This window comes from Lepisma saccharinum, chromosome 4, assembly GCF_977018435.1.
Source record: "Lepisma saccharinum chromosome 4, izLepSacc3.1, whole genome shotgun sequence".
Lineage (NCBI taxonomy): Eukaryota > Metazoa > Arthropoda > Insecta > Zygentoma > Lepismatidae > Lepisma > Lepisma saccharinum.
This window is the reverse complement of record NC_139232.1, coordinates 9451056-9468835: the sequence shown is the minus strand read 5'-3', so window position 1 is coordinate 9468835 and position 17780 is coordinate 9451056. Positions and strand designations below refer to the sequence as shown.

Below are 17780 nucleotides of genomic sequence, written 5' to 3'. Positions count from 1 at the left end.
TCATCATGATATTTGCTTTTGAACCTTGTGTTTTTCAAATAAATATAATTATTATGAATATTCACTTTCACAACTTTTTTTTTTTTTTTTTTTTAGCAAATTTCATTCTACACACACAAGAACACGTGAAAATTTGAAGAGTAAAATGTAAAATTACAATCAGCATCAAAAATAAGAATTGTAGCTTTCCTGGCGATGTCATTCGAGCAAGTGTTCTCGGGTTACCAGCCAGATTAAGTTGGTGTTGGCTTCCAACGTTTCGAGCACATACATTGCTGTCACCATCAGGGAATATAGAAATGAAGACCAGTTTAGTGTTAAATATATAACTATGATGGGGCAGAGTTTGGACTCTTGTCTTCCTATTGGCTCGTTCTGAATCCTGGTGTTCTTATTGGCTGGAGCTTTGTTTTTACGGAGGAGTGGGGTCCAGGTGTGACCGAGCTGGAGTCTCACGCCCCTGTTGAGATTGGTGAACTGGCTACAGCTTCCTTTACTTTGTATGGCTAGTCAAACTCAAAACAAGTTGAAATTTCGTGTCTTGGTTGTTAATGAAAAATATGTGAGAAATAGAATGTCAATACAGGAGCCAGGAGGATAAAAAAAAAGCTCTAATTTAGGAGAGTTGGTCACCCTAAGAACGTAGTACATGGAAGAGATAGTTTAACTCTCCTTTCATGCACATATACTGTAGTCTAATCAAGACTGGACTTACAGTTCAAAGTGGGATCTGAACCACCATGTGTCCCCACAACAGAAAAATTGCACTCATGTTCATTTGCACAAAATATAAAATACAATTTAAATTGTAAAGGAAATGTATTATGCTTGTTATTTATCATACAGTTAATATTATATTACATTTACAATAAAAATAATTTCTTATACATGAAATAATATGTTGTACTTCAACTCAAAATTGTGACATTCACGATATACACTATAATTCTGTGTTTCATACCAATAATGGCCTAATCTGTACTACTTTAGGTCATATACAGAAAGAAAACATAAAAACTGCATTGAAAAGTTGGCAAAACCAACACAATTTTTTATTATACCGATTTTTTTTTTTTGTAAAATAACCAACTGTAGAAAGAAATAGCTTCATGTTATTTGAGGTACGTAGAGTTTCCATTGGAATGTGGAATACGAAATATAAGAAAAGTGAAAACAAGAAATTTGTCAGATAATAAGAGCACACAATTTCTATATACACAATTTATACAACTGATAATGGACAGGTGAAAAATAAAACAGATGATTAAATGAGAACTAAATATATTTTCCTTGCTTTCCTTTCTCTGTTATTGTGAGCAGGTGATTAGTTTACATCAACTTGGTTATAATTTTTTGTTATATACAGAGAGAAACTAATTGCTATATTTCCAATATAAATTTAATAGGGATGGGACTGATTAATCGGTACTCTATTGGTATCGGCCGATAAGGCATATTGCTAAAATTACTGATTATTTTACCGATCAGATATATCTATATATATCTTATAATTTAGTGCAAAATTCTGCCATTTTGTTATAATTTTTGTGGATAATCTCCATTCCCTTGTTCCTTACTTTTGAAGAAACTAAATGTCTAAATATGCAACTTCCTTTGCATTGCAGTCACCTGGAAAAACACAATTATTAAGGAAGTCAATGAACAATTCAAATTCTTGAAGGACCATTTTATATCTGATCAGTAAATTTTATGTTGGTACTTTATCGGTATCGGCCAAAATTTCATATTGGGCCATCCCTAAAATTTAATAAAGAAAATCGAAATCTTGAGACCTCTTCCATAGTAAAGTGTCATAGTTAAACTCACATTACATGCTATGCTATAGTGTTTCAAGGAAAACTAATGTAACTGCAATTTATTTTCTAATATGGCTCTATCAGACTGCAAATTTCAGGTGAAAAAATTCAAATTGCAAATCCTGAACAAATAAATGTGATTACAATTCCTTCTGTGGCATTAAGTGAAATCTTTGTAAGAATTACATTCACTTGTAAGCAAATGTCTGCATATTTGCAATAAAAAATATTCCATGTGCCATGAAACTATTACAATTTTTTAAAAAAAATATCAAATTCAAACCAGTTTCTCCCACTTGCCATAATTACTCCATTAAAAATAATTCATTATGTAGTCTATGAAGTATGAGAACCTATTGAAAAATATTGTTCAGAAGTCCTAGAAGGAAAATTACTAAGCTAAAAGTACACTAGTTCTACTTAAAAGTTTTTTAATGTATAAAATCTCAATTAGAAGTCACATTCATGATGCATTCAGTAAACGCAGTTTGAGGATTACTTACAAGAAATTTAATGGTATTATAAAATTAATCGGAAATAACCATTAAATTATGCAACGTGGAAATACGAAATTTTACGTAAGTAATAGAAGTCACATGATGGGTACAATGAACTGCTATTTACTTTTGGGAGGCAGATGAAATGCTGGCAGAAAATTTTTATTTTCTTGTTTGAGGATGACTTCAACATTTCAGCAAACTATTTAAAGCAACACAAATGCTTTTGCTAGAGTACAGTATGATTGGAATGTCTGACGACTGTCAGATAGCTAAAACTTCATGCTGTGCTTACCTGTTGCTAGTCAATAACTTAATCTATCCTTGTTATTTCGCTTAGTATTTATTACAGCAATATTCTCATTTCCATTATATTCCATTTCAGTAAAATTTATTTTCTAGTTTGTTTTATATTAAACACAGCAAAATAGTCAAGTTTTTAGGTTTCTTCAGATTTACAGTTAATTTAGAAAACCTTGACACAGTACATAGGATTGTTATAAATTAAAGAAATAACTCTCACCTAATGGTATTCATGATTTCTATAAGTTTTTTTAGTCTCTCAGGACAAGGAGGTAACTTGATGAAAATGGTGATTAAGATACGTATACTATCAACATAAAGAATGCTCATTATAACAGAATATAGTAGAGGAAAAACTGACCAGCTCTTATAGAAAAATCAGATGACCATTTTTACAGCAAAAGTTCGAAAATAACACTATCAATATAGAGCACTGATGTCTCCTTTCTGGGGGTAGAGGGAGAATTTTTGTCAATTCAGTAAAAAATTACACACACACATACATAATATACACAACAGGAGAAATCTGCTATTTTTTTTAACGAACAAAGAATATTTTTATTTGTAAGCTCTCTAAGTTTGCACCCAAAACTAGAATTCACTGATAGATAAAATACTGACTGGACAAGTGGATCATCAAATTTTAAAAAAAGTTTTCTTTATGTACAAAGACTACTCGTGAGGAAAAAACCTAATCTATGGTGTGTGAAAAATCTAGTTTCTTTTAAAGAAGTTCCTTCTCCTATTTTGAACTATCTAGTAATGAAGTCTAAGGGAGAGTTCACACAGAAGCGACACACAACACGTGTCACTTGAGAATTTCACCAATCGAACGCAGGCATGAGCAGCGTTCGTTGCTGCTACGGTGTGAAGCCTTGCTGTTGATTGGCTCATTCCCAAGGAATGGTAACCTGACGGAATTACGAAAACCCATTTGCCAATTAGCCTATTCCTGTTATATAGATTTATCAGTAAGCTCTATACAAAATTATTTTAATAAATGAAAAACAAAGTTTATTCAAATTAAATGTAAATTTTGAAAATACAGGAAAACAATACATGTAATTTGAAAAATTGTACTTCCAATCTTGCAACTTAGTTGTCTGCCACTAAGTACAAATATTAACTGCTAAATTATGCTTATTAATGATTGCTTCACACCCAATAAAATGGAGGGTTGAAGTGAGTAATTTTTCTGCACACACTGATTTGTTCCTGCCCATAACTGTATTATGCACACACAGTAATTTATTTCCCTACACCTTTTGCCAACAATAGTTTCATTATGCAAAGAATGCTGTTCTAATTACATAATGGCAAACAAATATCAATACACTCTCGTATAATTTGTATATAACCCTAGTAACAAAAACGAACAATACATATTTGTGTGTGCAGGCATACATTAACTATTAATATGACCCTTATGTGAACAATGTGACATGTCCAGATTAAATAAATTTATAGAAGCATTAAAAAAGTAAAGTAACGAACAACTTCACATATGGGAAATAGACACATGGAACACCAAACAAAATACATGGACATTGAGTAAAAATATTAAGACTTATATGAAAGTAATATTAAAAATATATGTACTTGAAAATTATGCACTCTTACAAGAAACCAAGATTTGAACCAAACAAATTTACTTGAGAAGAGGTAAACTTGGTGCCGTATGAACAATATCACGTAATACCGAAAGCTGGCATGATAGAAAAAAAGAATTTAAATAGCAGCTAAGTTTTCTCATCTCAGAGAAAAGTTTACATCTATGGAACTGCAACTAGACAGCAAAAATTATGCTATTTTATAAATCTTTAGGAAAAGAAAAGTTTCTCTTCAAACCAGCCTCATTACTTGATTCATTATGCATTAGATGCAGATTTATACTATGCAAACACAATAAAACAGAAACACACAAAGCAAGTTACAAATTTAAATGGCTGAATATAAAAAAAAAATAGCAAATATTTGTCAAATATACCAAAATATTAAAAAAAAACATTGTTATAAACTGGTTATTATGCCAAAAGAGAAAAGATGAAATGCAACTTTCAAAATCTCAAGCAAGCTTAGAACCTTAAAATTCTTTTAATTCATACTCTCATTCATTAAACTCTCACAACTCACATATTACATCTACATTTCTCGCACACACGTGATTTAACAACTGTGGTTATGTAATTTAGAATTCTCACCACAGTTCACAAGCACACAAGTAACATTACCAACAGAATTTCAATTTTTTTACTCTAGTAAACAATTATTATTCATATCAAATATCAAAATATTATGCTGTCTCCAGCATCACTTCAATAAAACACTGCACCTTTAAACAGAAATCAATTTGCAAAAATCCAATAGTATTGTACAGATGCTTATCAATTATTTTGGTATGGGAGGAGTACCGAAGAATTTCTGACCCTTTGATCTGAAGCTTCTGTAAGAATAAAGAATAAATTATACCTTATTAGTACATAGATGTAAATATAGGTAATTCAAAAATAATTTTATAATATAAATTAATAATATTCATATCCTTGAATTATCCGATATTCATTTTCACACAAATTATATATACACATATTTTTGAAAGTAAGTGAAATAAGAAAATTCTATAGAGCTATAAATAGAATGAGAATAGGATTTGAGCCAAGAATAGAAGTATGTAAGGATAAGAATGGGAAAGTAATTGTAGAAGAGAACCAGATACTCAACAGATGGGCAGAGCACTTTAAAGAGATTTTGAATAAAGCGGAAGACCAAGAAGAGCAGTATAATAGGAATATACAAAATAGGGATGGTCATGAGGTACAAGTACCTAGTATTGAAGAAGTTGAATTTGTAATGAAGAAAATGAGTAATAATAGAGTTCCAGGCGAGGATGAAGTGATAATTGAACTTATCAAACTTGGTGGTAACGCATTGTTGGCAGCAATACATAGATTGATTGTAATGATATGGGAAAATGAAACAATGCCCCATAAATGGAAATCTGGAATAATATGCCCAATTTATAAGAAAGATGATAAATTAATATGCGGAAATTACAGAGGCTTCACACTTCTTAGTGTGGTCTATAAGATCCTGTCAGGATTGATCAGTGAGAGAATAAAATGTTACACAGAAGATATACTGGGAGAGTACCAATGTGGATTTCGCCCTGGCAGAAGCACTACTGATCAGATTTTTATTAATTAGACAGATGATGGAAAAGTTTTATGAACATGATGTAGATTTGCATTTTTTATTTGTTGACTTCAGGCAGGCTTTTGACAGTGTTAATCGAAATGAACTGTTTAAGGTACTTGAAGAGTATAATATTCTCCTCAAAATAATAAGACTAATAAGAATGACTATGAGTGGTACTAAGGCACGAGTAAAAGTTTGTAGTAAACTGAGCGAAGAGTTTAAATTCAGGAGTGAAACAAGGAGATGGCCTTTAGGCAGTATTATTTAATCTACCATTGCACAAAGTAATGAATGTAGTTGACCAAAAGGGAACCATATTTGGAAAGTCCAGTCAAATGTGCGCATATGCAGATGATGTTACAATAATTTCTAGAACAATAAGAACACTTAAACAAATCTATGAGTAAATGGAAAGAGAAGCAATAAAAATAGGGCTTGCTGTAAATGAAAAAAAAAGAGAAAAAATATATATGAGAATGTCTAACTCTGAGATCAGAAGAGCACCTCAAGATCTGACAATTGGAGATAATAAGTTTGAGGGAGTTCCTTGTTTTAAATATCTGGGGACAATGGTATATAGTGATAATGATATGAGTAAAGTAATAAAGGAAAGAATACAGGCAGGCAATCGTGCATATTTTGCAAATATGCAGTTGTTTAGAAATAGACTGATCACAATAAATACAAAGCTTAAAATTTATAAGACACTGGTACGACCAGTTGTCACTTATGGATCAGATAATTGGACTTTGAAACTGTCAGATGAAAATGCCCTCAGAATATTTGAGAGAAGAATATTAAGAAAGATATATGGACCTGTGAAGGAAGATGACGACTGGAGAATAAGATATAATGCAGAGCTAGATGATTTAATAAAATGCCAAGATATAGTGAGATTTGTCAAAGCCCAGAGAATAAAGTGGTTGGGGGCATGTGGAGAGAATGATGGAAGACCGGATGCCAAGAAGAATGTTGAAAGAAAAGCTTCACCATGCAAGAAGAAAGGGCAGGCCCCGACTTCGATGGATAGACGACATCGCTGCAAACTTGCAGACAATGAAAATTAAAGGATGGAGGAGAAGAATTGATGATACGAGGCGCATCCAGAAAGTAAGTTTCCCTATTTTTTCACTGTGAAAGTAAACATAATGAGCCATGTAAATTGCGCATGCGCAGCAGAGCTAAAACGTATCAATCATATGCCAGGCAGACAGATCCCGCCAGGCGCCAGTAGTGAGGCAGCAGTGGTCCGAAGTGGAAGCTCGTATTCCTTCTCCCGCCGCATGCCAGTAGCGAGGCAGCAGTGGTCAGAAATGGAAGCTCGTATTCCTTCTCCCGCCGCATGCGAGGTTCGGTCGGTGATAAAGTTCCTGAATGCACAAAGCATTGCACCAATTAACATTCATCGTCAGCTCTGTGAGGTCTATGGGCCGAACATTATGAGTAAGCAGATGGTGTGTCGCTGGTGTCGGCAGTTTTCGGAAGGTCGTCAAAGTGTCCATGATGAAGAGCGTCCCTCATCACTGATGATCTGGTTGAGCTGGTGCGGAGCGCATCGTAGAGAACCGTCACTTCACAATTACGGAGTTGAGTAGCCTTTTTCCGCAGCTATCGCGATCCGTGTTGCATGAGATTGTCACGCAGCGCCTGCTGTTCAAAAAATTGTGTGCCAGGTGGGTGCCGAAAAACCTGACACCCGAACACAAAATGAAACGTTCAGGAGCAGCACTGACATTCCTGCAACGGTACCATGATGACGGCGATGATTTCCTCGACAGGATCGTCACGGGCGATGAGACGTGGATTTTGCAACTCACCCCGGAAACCAAGCAGCAGTCAATGCATTGGCAGCATAGTGGATCTCCGGTCAAGAAGAAATTCAAACAGACGCTGTCGGTACAGAAAATGATGTGCACCGTGTTTTGGGACAGGAAGGGCATTTTGCTCATTGACTTCCTCCCCAGAGGTGAAACGGTGAACGCTGACCATTACTGTGAGAAACTAATAAAATTGCGACGTGCCATTCAAAACAAGAGGCGTGGCATGCTTACTGCAGGTGTTGTGCTCCTCCATGACAATGCTCGTCCACATACGGCTCGGCGCACAGCAGCTGTTTTGACGGAATTTGGCTGGGAGTTGTCTGATCATCCACCTTACAGTCCTGATCCGACTCCCAGCGATTTTCACGTTTTCTTGCACCTCAAGAAATTCCTGTCCTCTGGTGAGCGTTTTGGCAACGATGAAGAGCTGAAGACGTCTGTCACATGCTGGTTCCATTCACAGGCGGCAGAGTTCTACGACAGTGGGATCCAAAAGTTGATACCACGATACGACAAGTGTCTCAATTCTGGTGGTTGCTATGTTGAAAAATAGCTGAACCTTTGCTGTACCTGTTGCCAATAAATGGTTTCCTGAAACTGTGTTGTTTGTTTTTTTAAAAAAAATAGGGAAACTTACTTTCTGGATGCACCTCGTAGATTGGAATGGAAGCTGATTGTGGAGGAGGCCAAGGCCCACCAAGGGCTGTAGAGCCAGAAAGAGATATTTTTGAAAGTTAAACTGCAACTGATTAAATAATTAGAAATGATCTTCCCTTTCAACAAGGCTGCCCTTAGGTTTATACTCAGGGAGGGAGTGGTTAAAGTGTGGACATTTTCTAATCTGCTGTCTTTCACAGCACCCCTTGTCCATGTTTTCATGCTACAATTTCAAAATTTGAATTATATGAAGTTTTGGATATCGGCAGAGGGGGGGGGGGGAGCAAGTGCCCCCTGCAGGTGCCCTTGCCTTCCTTTCAATCTGATTTTGCTTTTGATTCAGTCCCCACATTATGCCCAATTTTACAGAGACCATACAATATTGGATGATATTTTAAAATTGGTAAAGAGACTATGTTAAATTTTATTTGTATTTCAATTTCGATGAGCTTCAAGATGGTGATGGTACAGAAGGAGCAGGCTCGATACTCCGTGATTTATCGTGTTACTGTGGTTTGTAACTCATGTGCAACTAAATCCAGGCCCAATTCATGGTCATGGAAATAAATGTGAATGTCTAAATATGTACTATCAAAACACAAGAAGCACAAACAACAGGTTCCTTCACGATTTTAATTTGACCTTTCTGGCGACGTGATGTATGACATAATTTGTGTAACTGAGTTGTGGTTAGAAGCATCAGTACGTGACATTAAAATTCTTAGTAAATTGTACTGTGTGTTTAGAAGGATTGAATTGGATTCATTTGGTGTTTTAAGTCCACTTTATGCACAGTAAGGCTAATCGGGACTGGACCTACAGTTGAAAGTGGGATCCGAACCACTATGTGCCTCCACCGGGAATCAAACCCGGGACCCCTTGATTACAAGGTGACGACGGTGTGTTTAGAAGGGATCGACAGGATGTGTACAGTCACTGACACTTCAGGGTTGTAATGATCCCATTTACTTTCAATGGAATCGTTACAATCCAGATGTGTCCGTGACTGTTCCAATTACTGTGGCGGTGAGATGACTGCTGTATCAGCAAGACTGGAAGCAAGATGATTAACCTCGGTCGAAAGAGACAGGGAAATCACGTGGATGAAAATGTAACTTTAGGCAAGTAAGAAACTATTTTTAGGGAATGTGTGTATTCCACCCCCTCCTTCCTTTCAGGATTTGGAGAAGATCCATCGTTCATTGTTTCTTGTGCAATTGTTTGCATGATTTAGACATTTTTTTTCAATTCATATTATGTCATTACTAGAGCCTGGATTTTTATGTAATATCAAAAGTACAAAATATGTAACAATAATTGATAAAATATGTACCTAAATGTGTATTATCAAAATGATATGTAGCTAAATAAGAGGAATATTTTTATAGTAAGTTCCATTTTGCAATTAGGCCGCTGTAGCGTTGCACTTGCTCTTTTGCACATGCATACTGAGGACCTGCATCTATGGGCTTGTCACAGATGGCAGTATGGAACCGTTTGCCCGAGTAGACAGTTGTTCAGGTGTGGTTACAATGCCTCAGACGATTGAAAATCCCGCAGAGTGTGAACTACGTGCTGTCATTCGTTTTCTAAGTGCAAGAGACTTGAAAGCGGCCGAAATCCATCGGCAGATTGCAGAAGTGTATGGACAAACGCTATGAGCGATATCATGGTAAGAAGATGGGTGAACGTTCGTCATGACCTGGTGCAGCAAGTTGATGAAAAAGTGCACGAAACCAGATGCTTTACGATTTCATATTTATCTATCAATTCTTCCAGTGAATATCACTTGTTCCTGCACTTAAAGAAGCGCCTTGCCAGTCAGCGATTTAACGCATATGACTACGTGAAAATTATGTTGAAAAGTATATGTAGGCTCAGGCTTTCATGTAAAAATTAAATTATTACAACATGTGTCCTTGTGTTTATGTAATATCAAAACGGAACTTACTTTAAAAATATGCCTCGTATGCAGTTATCATAGAATATGTAATATTAATAATAATCGAGTATCCAAGAAATTTCAAGAATTCTGCTAGATATTAATTTGATTTGAACATGTTCAACGTAACTTTAAAGACGTAAGTTGTTCAAATTAAAATTTGTATCAAATTTATAAACTCAAAAAAGCACAGCAACGTGCACATATTTAAGAAACCAATTTTATCAACTATAAATTACTTTCACATAGCAAATTATTGTAGAATATGTAAATATGTATGAGAGCTCCTTGTAACTTTCGAAACAAATTGTAAAATCGAAAGAAAATATATAGCTACTTTTGCACTTTTTTGTACAAGGGAACATATTGTGTAACTTTGTACGTACAGGAAAGTAGCTTTCTTATCCATCAATGTCAAGTTTCTAGGTGCTTTGCCTAAACCTAAAAGCGAAACGAAAATATGTAACCAGAAAGGGGAGGGGAGAGAAACTCCAGCATCTTTCGATAAGTAACAGTTCGTTTTTTGTTCTTTTTCAGCCTGTCTTTCGACTTGGCAGTCAATTTTAGGTGACCATAAGCACTATGCATCTGATTGATTAGAAAATATGACATCACATGAGATACAAATTTTCTTCATCATGTTTCAAAGATCAAAAATATAGGAAAAAGGATCAAGATAGGAAAAAAATGCAGAAATATTTGATTTATGTAAAGTAAATTAGCAAATATGTAATATCCTAGCTAAACATGTAAAAATATGTAACATAAAACTTATGCAAAATGATGTCAGTTACGTAAGTCATTGATATTTTCGTGTTCAAGGTATGTATCTAGAAAGGAATAAAATATGTAATTACATACAAATTATAGCTATAGTCATTATATGCAAAATTCTGTAGAACTTTATTTTATTGGGTTTGACTAACATAATTTTGTGTAAATTAGTAACACTATTTTTGTGAATAGTATGTTTAACAAATGGGAGTTCGGTCCTGTGATGCTCAAATAAACAAAATTAAATGAAATGGACATCTTATTGTACCTTGTTAGGTCATTCACAGTGAGGATGAAAGAACATATCAAGGCATTACTCAGAACCACGATGGGAGTCAAAGCTAAAACTCATCCCATCATGAGTCAAGCGCACTATGACTTGGCAATGAGATATCTGAAGTCAATATCACGGCATATAAGTAATGATGATGATGTAAAAGATATGTACTAGTATCAGAGGTACTGATGCTGGATGATACATGTTTGGACCGAGCTACCCATCCCTACTGATAGCTTTCTGGAGTCTGGGTATCATATAAAGTATGTAAGCCATTGTAGACCAGAATTTAGTTGTAAAAAGATGTTCTGTAACACATCGTTGATGGGTTTTTTGCAAACTACTATTTTATGTGAGACTCTTAAGTGATTAGAATTGATTCATACAGATGTTGAAAACATGAATGTGTAATGTAAATTTTTCCAGTTTTTAAAATTTTTGCATCATTTAGTGCGTAATATTTTGCACCGATTCTTACAAGATTCTTGCACTGTAATTCTCAGTTTGTTCCTTCATACTCTTGCAATCTCGGCACATTATTTGGCTCCAGGAATGCAATGCCATGATGTGGTTGTTGAAACCACTTGCCCCCACGGTTTCAATTTCACAGCCACAGAAAAATTTATTTAGATATCGCATTTTACTGTGTCTTTAACCAAATTCCTGTGCTAGCCTCTGTCCACTTAAATTCTACCCTTTCTATTAAATAAAGGGGGGAAGGCTAAATCCTTTATTGCTGACTACATGTGGCAACGTAGGGTGAGCACTTGGTTTCTCTGAGGGACTGCTGGGAACTATTTCCAGCACTTTCCCTGTCCAGCAACGTATAGGGAGGTGTTGAGCCATTGCTTTCTGCACTTACGTCCAAGAGAGGAATTATTTCTTTCTACTGAAGAATGGCATGATAGTGTTGCCAATTATGTTTTGCTTATCCATGGCAGTGGTTCCAACTCATATAGAAATTACCATTTGATGTTCAAAATACAAATATTTGAATGTATTAAAATATATTTAAATGTATTTTCTGGTTGCCAGATATATGTAACTGCACATATATAAACATTTTTTAAACAGTGTTAGTGCATTTGCAAAAAAAAAAAAAAATCAAGGTCCCTGTCAATAACAATCTGTTAAAAGTGAAGAAAACTGGAATCTCACATATTAATCTATCATGCTCTTCATTATATTTTCCTTTCAACTTGTGATTCACACCTATGTATTTCTCATTCACATGCTTCATTCCTTTCCTTGCAAGCATGATGTCTGTACATTACTTTAATCAAGAATCAAGCACGGTTAGGTAGCCACATGCAGTTGATTGATTCTCAGTTGAAACGAATTGTGTTTACATTTGCATTTTTTTCTCAGAGTCATTTAATGTGATCACACAAAAACATGCACAATTCAAGCAGAATCCAGTTTCTACATTAATCCATTTTCAGGGTGGCTACTGTAGGACCATGATAAAATTCAAGGATAATTCCAGGATTTCAAGGTGAACTTTCTACAAATTTAAGGGCACAAGCAGATGTTTTCTCTATTTCAACCTTTTGTATTACTGCCTCTCACCACTCACACACAAACTATATAAAGGTCTGTGTGATTCCACTGTATCAAAAAGTTCTAATCCAATTCAATCAAAAGGTATATGTATTTTTAAATATTTAATTTAAGGTTTGGAGTTTACATTTCGCATTTCACATACTCAAACTCGAAACACATCGACAAACAGAAGTCACAAATGTTACGGGGTATACTAATCTATAAAAAAGTGTTAATTGTATAAGAATTTCCAACTTAAATTTAACTAATGAACTTCAAGATATCTTGCAATAATCTTCAGTCTGTCAAATAGATTGTTCTGCAAAGGACTCTAACAAAGCAAGTAAACAGATTGAGAGAATTCTGTTACATTTTCAACACAGGTTTCTTTTCCTTCCTCGATAGAAATAAAAGCTAAACAGTGAAAAAGTTGCCTCAGGGCACTTATAAATATGTATAAATTCAATAGTTGCATTTTTCACGTCTATGGAGAAAAATTCAAGCAGAATTCACACACAATTCCTGGGGCCAATAATTGATGCAGAATCTAAGGAATTCCCAGTGAGTAGCCACTCTGATTTTCTGGTTGCATAATGTTGTGAATTTCAAGCATCAAATTCACAAGATAAAAGTATTGAACAAAGAAAAGGAATGTCAACTTTATTTTCACCCTTCACATTCCTCTTTTCAAAAGAAAGGCAAGAATGTACAAACCTTCAGTCAAGTTATTTGAATCCCCTGCCTGAAAGTAAAATTATAATATTACCCATTTACCCATTATTATTTTTAACTGGCACTATTTAGATATACTGTCGTAAATTAAATGTCTAAATATCTAAATACACAGTTTCTTTTTTAAAGCAAAAACATTACACAGGTTACATACAATAATTAAGGCAGTTTATGTATCACTCATGTTCAAAGAAAATTTGCAACTTTACATGTGATAGCTAGAAATTTCATAGCAGTCCATCCCTACTTTTATCTCCCCAATATCCTTATGCAACAATTACACTGTTTCATCACGATACAGGACTTGGCTAACCTTTTGTAGACCCATCTTATCATCTTCACTTGATAGCAATTAACATGCCATTTCTTCAAAACTAAACATGATTAATTCCGTTCCATTAATTTTGTTCATTTGTATACATATGAAGGTATGACATAGTCAAATCGCAAAACAATATATCCATTCATGTTCGGGGAATAAAAGATGTGGTTGATAATAATAACATGTAAGCAAGTTAATAATATTTATCAACAAAAACTCACTTATCGAGGCTCTATTAATTTTGGTGGCCTCTCAGTTCTTCAGCAGATGTGAAGAATTAATACAATCTCTATATGAGTTTTCACAGATAAATATTAGTAACTTGCTTACGTCCTATTAATATATCCATTGTTATGATTAGTATTAACAAACGAAGTTTGACAATTTCAATTTTTCCCCCTCTGAGTATTACGGGATATGATTTATAAATGAGATATTACTCTTTGCGGCATTGACTTACCCCCTCAATAGTATCAAAAAAAAAATTCTGTGCAATTTTTCGATTGGATGCATTCTGCATGCGATATTCCATACTATCATTATAAATGGACCACCCGGTATATGTTACTCCTATAAGTAATAAGGAAAACAAAAGAACATGTTCACAACATGTGACACTTAGGTATCCTGTGAGAAATGTCCATTTTTCAAAATTATCTGAAAAATACGATTTTCTAAAATTTTGCATAATTTCAATTTTTTTTAAAACTGGGCATGGGCATAACATGTTCTCAAAGAGTGGGCTTTTGTCATGCTTCCCTCCAAATTTGGTCCATCCAGCATCCATAGGTCTGATATGAGAAGCAAAATTCTGGAAATTATTTCTATAAGCTGGCAACACTGCCACTCTTATACATTGTTGATATTTTTTCTCCAAGAAGTATTGGCCTATTTTCAAGGCAACTTTGCATGGCTGTAAGAATCAACCACTGCTACATACTACATTTTCTTATTCACTTTGTGTTTGTGATTGTCGTAGCTGCTTTACCATAATGATTCTGTATGAATGCAGTAATGCTGGATGCTGTAGTTTTGGTGAAATCCTTACATTTTATGAATAACTATAATATAAATGATTAAAATATACACTAACTAATATAAAATGCATTGTTTTGCACAACGCACACCCGCATCTTACTTGATTGTTTCTCTACACCCAAAGGCGAATGTTTTTAGGCAGTGTTGCCAATTCTACATGCTGCAAGCCCAACAAAAAACATACTGTTAAATGATTGAAACCTGAACACTTTGGTTTAGTTTGTTGGCCTCAACGGTGTGCTGAATAACATTATTTTTTGTAAAATTTCGAATTTCTTCTTCTTCTTCCATTAACTTTCATTATTGGGACGTACAATGTACAAATTTCACCTCTCCTTGCATTCCAAAATAAATAAATGACAAAAAAATTGATTTCATCTCTACGATAATGGACAGGTTAAGCAGTGATGTCACTAGCAGTCAATATCCCAGATGTGTGTTTCTAACAAAATTTTGAACCCATCTGCTCCTGTCCTTTCGCATAGAAAGTACAGGGTAAGTCAAAATGATGGACCCGATTGCAGAAATTTATTCTGTGAAATCTTCAAAGTTTAGTTTCCACGCAGTGTTTCCACTTCTACCGCTAGGAGTCAGCAGCGAGCAGGAAAAATGGCGTTGACTGGAGAACAGAGATCTTTCTGTGTGCTTGATTATCATGTGAACAAGTCTGTGATTAGTGTGCAACGACATTTCCGTACCAAATATTGGAGAGAACCACCTACGGGGAAGGTCGTTCGTAAGTGGTATGAACATTTCAGAGATTCGGGCTGCATCTGTAAACAAAAATCGACTGGCCGTCCGTCGACTGGGAAAGAGACAGCGGAACGAGTGCGCACATGTTTCGTGCAGAGTCCACAGAAGTCCACCTACCGAGCAGCGAGAGAACTTTAACTTCCACAGAAAACTGTCTGGCGGGTTCTGCGGAAACGTTTACAAATGAAACCCTACCGCTTGCAACTAGTTTAAGCCTTAAAAGACACTGATTATGCTTTGTGCGCATCCTTCTGTGCTGATTTCCTCGCCTTAATGGAAACATATAGGTTCTCCGAGAGGTTAATTTACAGTGATGAAGCAACTTTTCACCTTTCAGGGAAAGTGAATAGACACAATGTAAGGATTTGAGGAACTGCTAACCCCCATGAATTTGTAGAACACAGACGCGATTCTCCCAAAGTGAATGCCTTTTGTGCCATTTCCCATGAAAAGATTTATGGACCCTTTTTCTTCCATGAACGTACTGTGGCAGGACTTGTTTTCCTTGATATGCTGCAACTATGGATCTTTCCACAGCTTGCAGAGGATAGCGTAGATTTCATTCTCCAATTGGATGGTGCCCCTGCGCATTACCATGGCGGAACCATCTCAATGGGGCATTGGAACAACGTTGGATAAGCCGTGCATCTCCAGAGGATCGACCTCTCCTTCATTGGCCACCTCGTTCCCCCGACTTGACCCCATGTGATTTCTTCATGTGGGGTTTTGTCAAGGATCATGTTTACGTACCACCACTTCCAACAACATTGGATGACCTGCGTGCCCGCATCACAGCAGCCATTGCTGATATTGACCTCAACATGCTACACAAGGTTTGGCAGGAGGTAGACTATCGGCTTGATGTGTGCCGTGTTACGCGAGGTGCTCACATAGAACACTTGTGATTTGTTTGAAAAAAAACTTTGACAGTTTACCTTTCTTAGCAAATGTCTCACAATAACATTTGTTTATTATATTTCACTGAATAAAGGTCTGAAATCGGGTCCATCATTTTGACTTACCCTGTATAGAGAAAAGGGATAACTTTTTGTTACAGTGACCGCAGTTAGCAAGCGAAATAGTCAGATATATCGCACATCAGTGTAAAGATTAGATTCTGGGGAATATTGATGATATGTTCCCCTGGTTTTACATTTTCCTGCATTATGCATTCAATGTTCATGGTCCCAATAGAGTAAAATTTTATAGAATTTTCCTTGGTTTAAGTTTTTTTCAGCTTGGTCTCCTGAAAAATGCAAAATCGAGGATCCATTGTATATAAATATTGCACTAATTACAGATAAGGGTCTTAAGAAATAGAATAAGGAAATCGGGTATTTTTTTAGGAAACTCATGAAACCTTTGGAACATTGGTGGTTTTAGCCCATATTAAAAAAAATAATATATGAAGATATTTTACGTGGTGAAAACTGATCATAAAAGGTTATCGTTTGTTACTGTGACATCAGTTAGCAAACAAAACACTGATGTCTATCGTGTATTGATGTAAAGATTTAGTAAATTGTTGACATGTTTCTTGAAAAACTACCAGATTTTCTTACATTATTTCTTCACTAACCCCTTATTCATGAGGAATGAGTAAAATATCCAGGTATTCTCCAGAAACCATACTCTATCCTGAGAAGCTGTGGAACAAGGCCGTGCATAAATGCAGAGTAGGGGAGAAAGCGAGTGGGTGGAGCGAAGCAATACACGCTGCTGGAAAGGCTGGTAACCGAAGTCGCTCTTCCTCCTCCATGCAATCCCCTTCCTTTGTAGGCATTCATTAGTCGAGCCCTCTGGAGTCAATACTTGCGCAGGGACTTGCTTTCGATCGCTCACTCAAGATAATCCAGGGACAGTGTATAGTCTTTACACTGATACACATCATCTTTGTTTCCTAACAGTTTGCAATGTCGAAGCATAGGGGCTTTGCCACGTGAAAAAGTTTTTTTCGAAACATACACTGGCTCTGGTGACATCAAGCTTAGCCAGTCCATTAGTTTTCAAGCTTTTCTTTTTTTTGGCATCACAGCAAGTTCGGAAAGCACACACTTGAAAAGTGCTGTCTGGAGAGGTTATACACGTGCACGAGGCTGTGTCCACTAAAG

The 17780-nt window shown here is 35.6% G+C and overlaps 1 protein-coding gene across 3 annotated transcripts in view; it reads right to left on the bottom strand.

Annotated features, from left to right (window-relative positions):
• Positions 1–832: 832 nt before the first annotated feature.
• Positions 833–17780, bottom strand: part of LOC145986369 (rac GTPase-activating protein 1-like) — a 76616-nt gene continuing 59668 nt past the window's right edge. For all 3 annotated transcript variants that reach the window (XM_083120279.1, XM_083120280.1, XM_083120281.1), the window contains exon 13: positions 833–5060. In XM_083120279.1, the coding sequence (XP_082976405.1) occupies positions 5006–5060 (55 nt within the window). In that variant the 3' untranslated portion in view covers positions 833–5005. The remainder of the gene's footprint in view (positions 5061–17780) is intronic.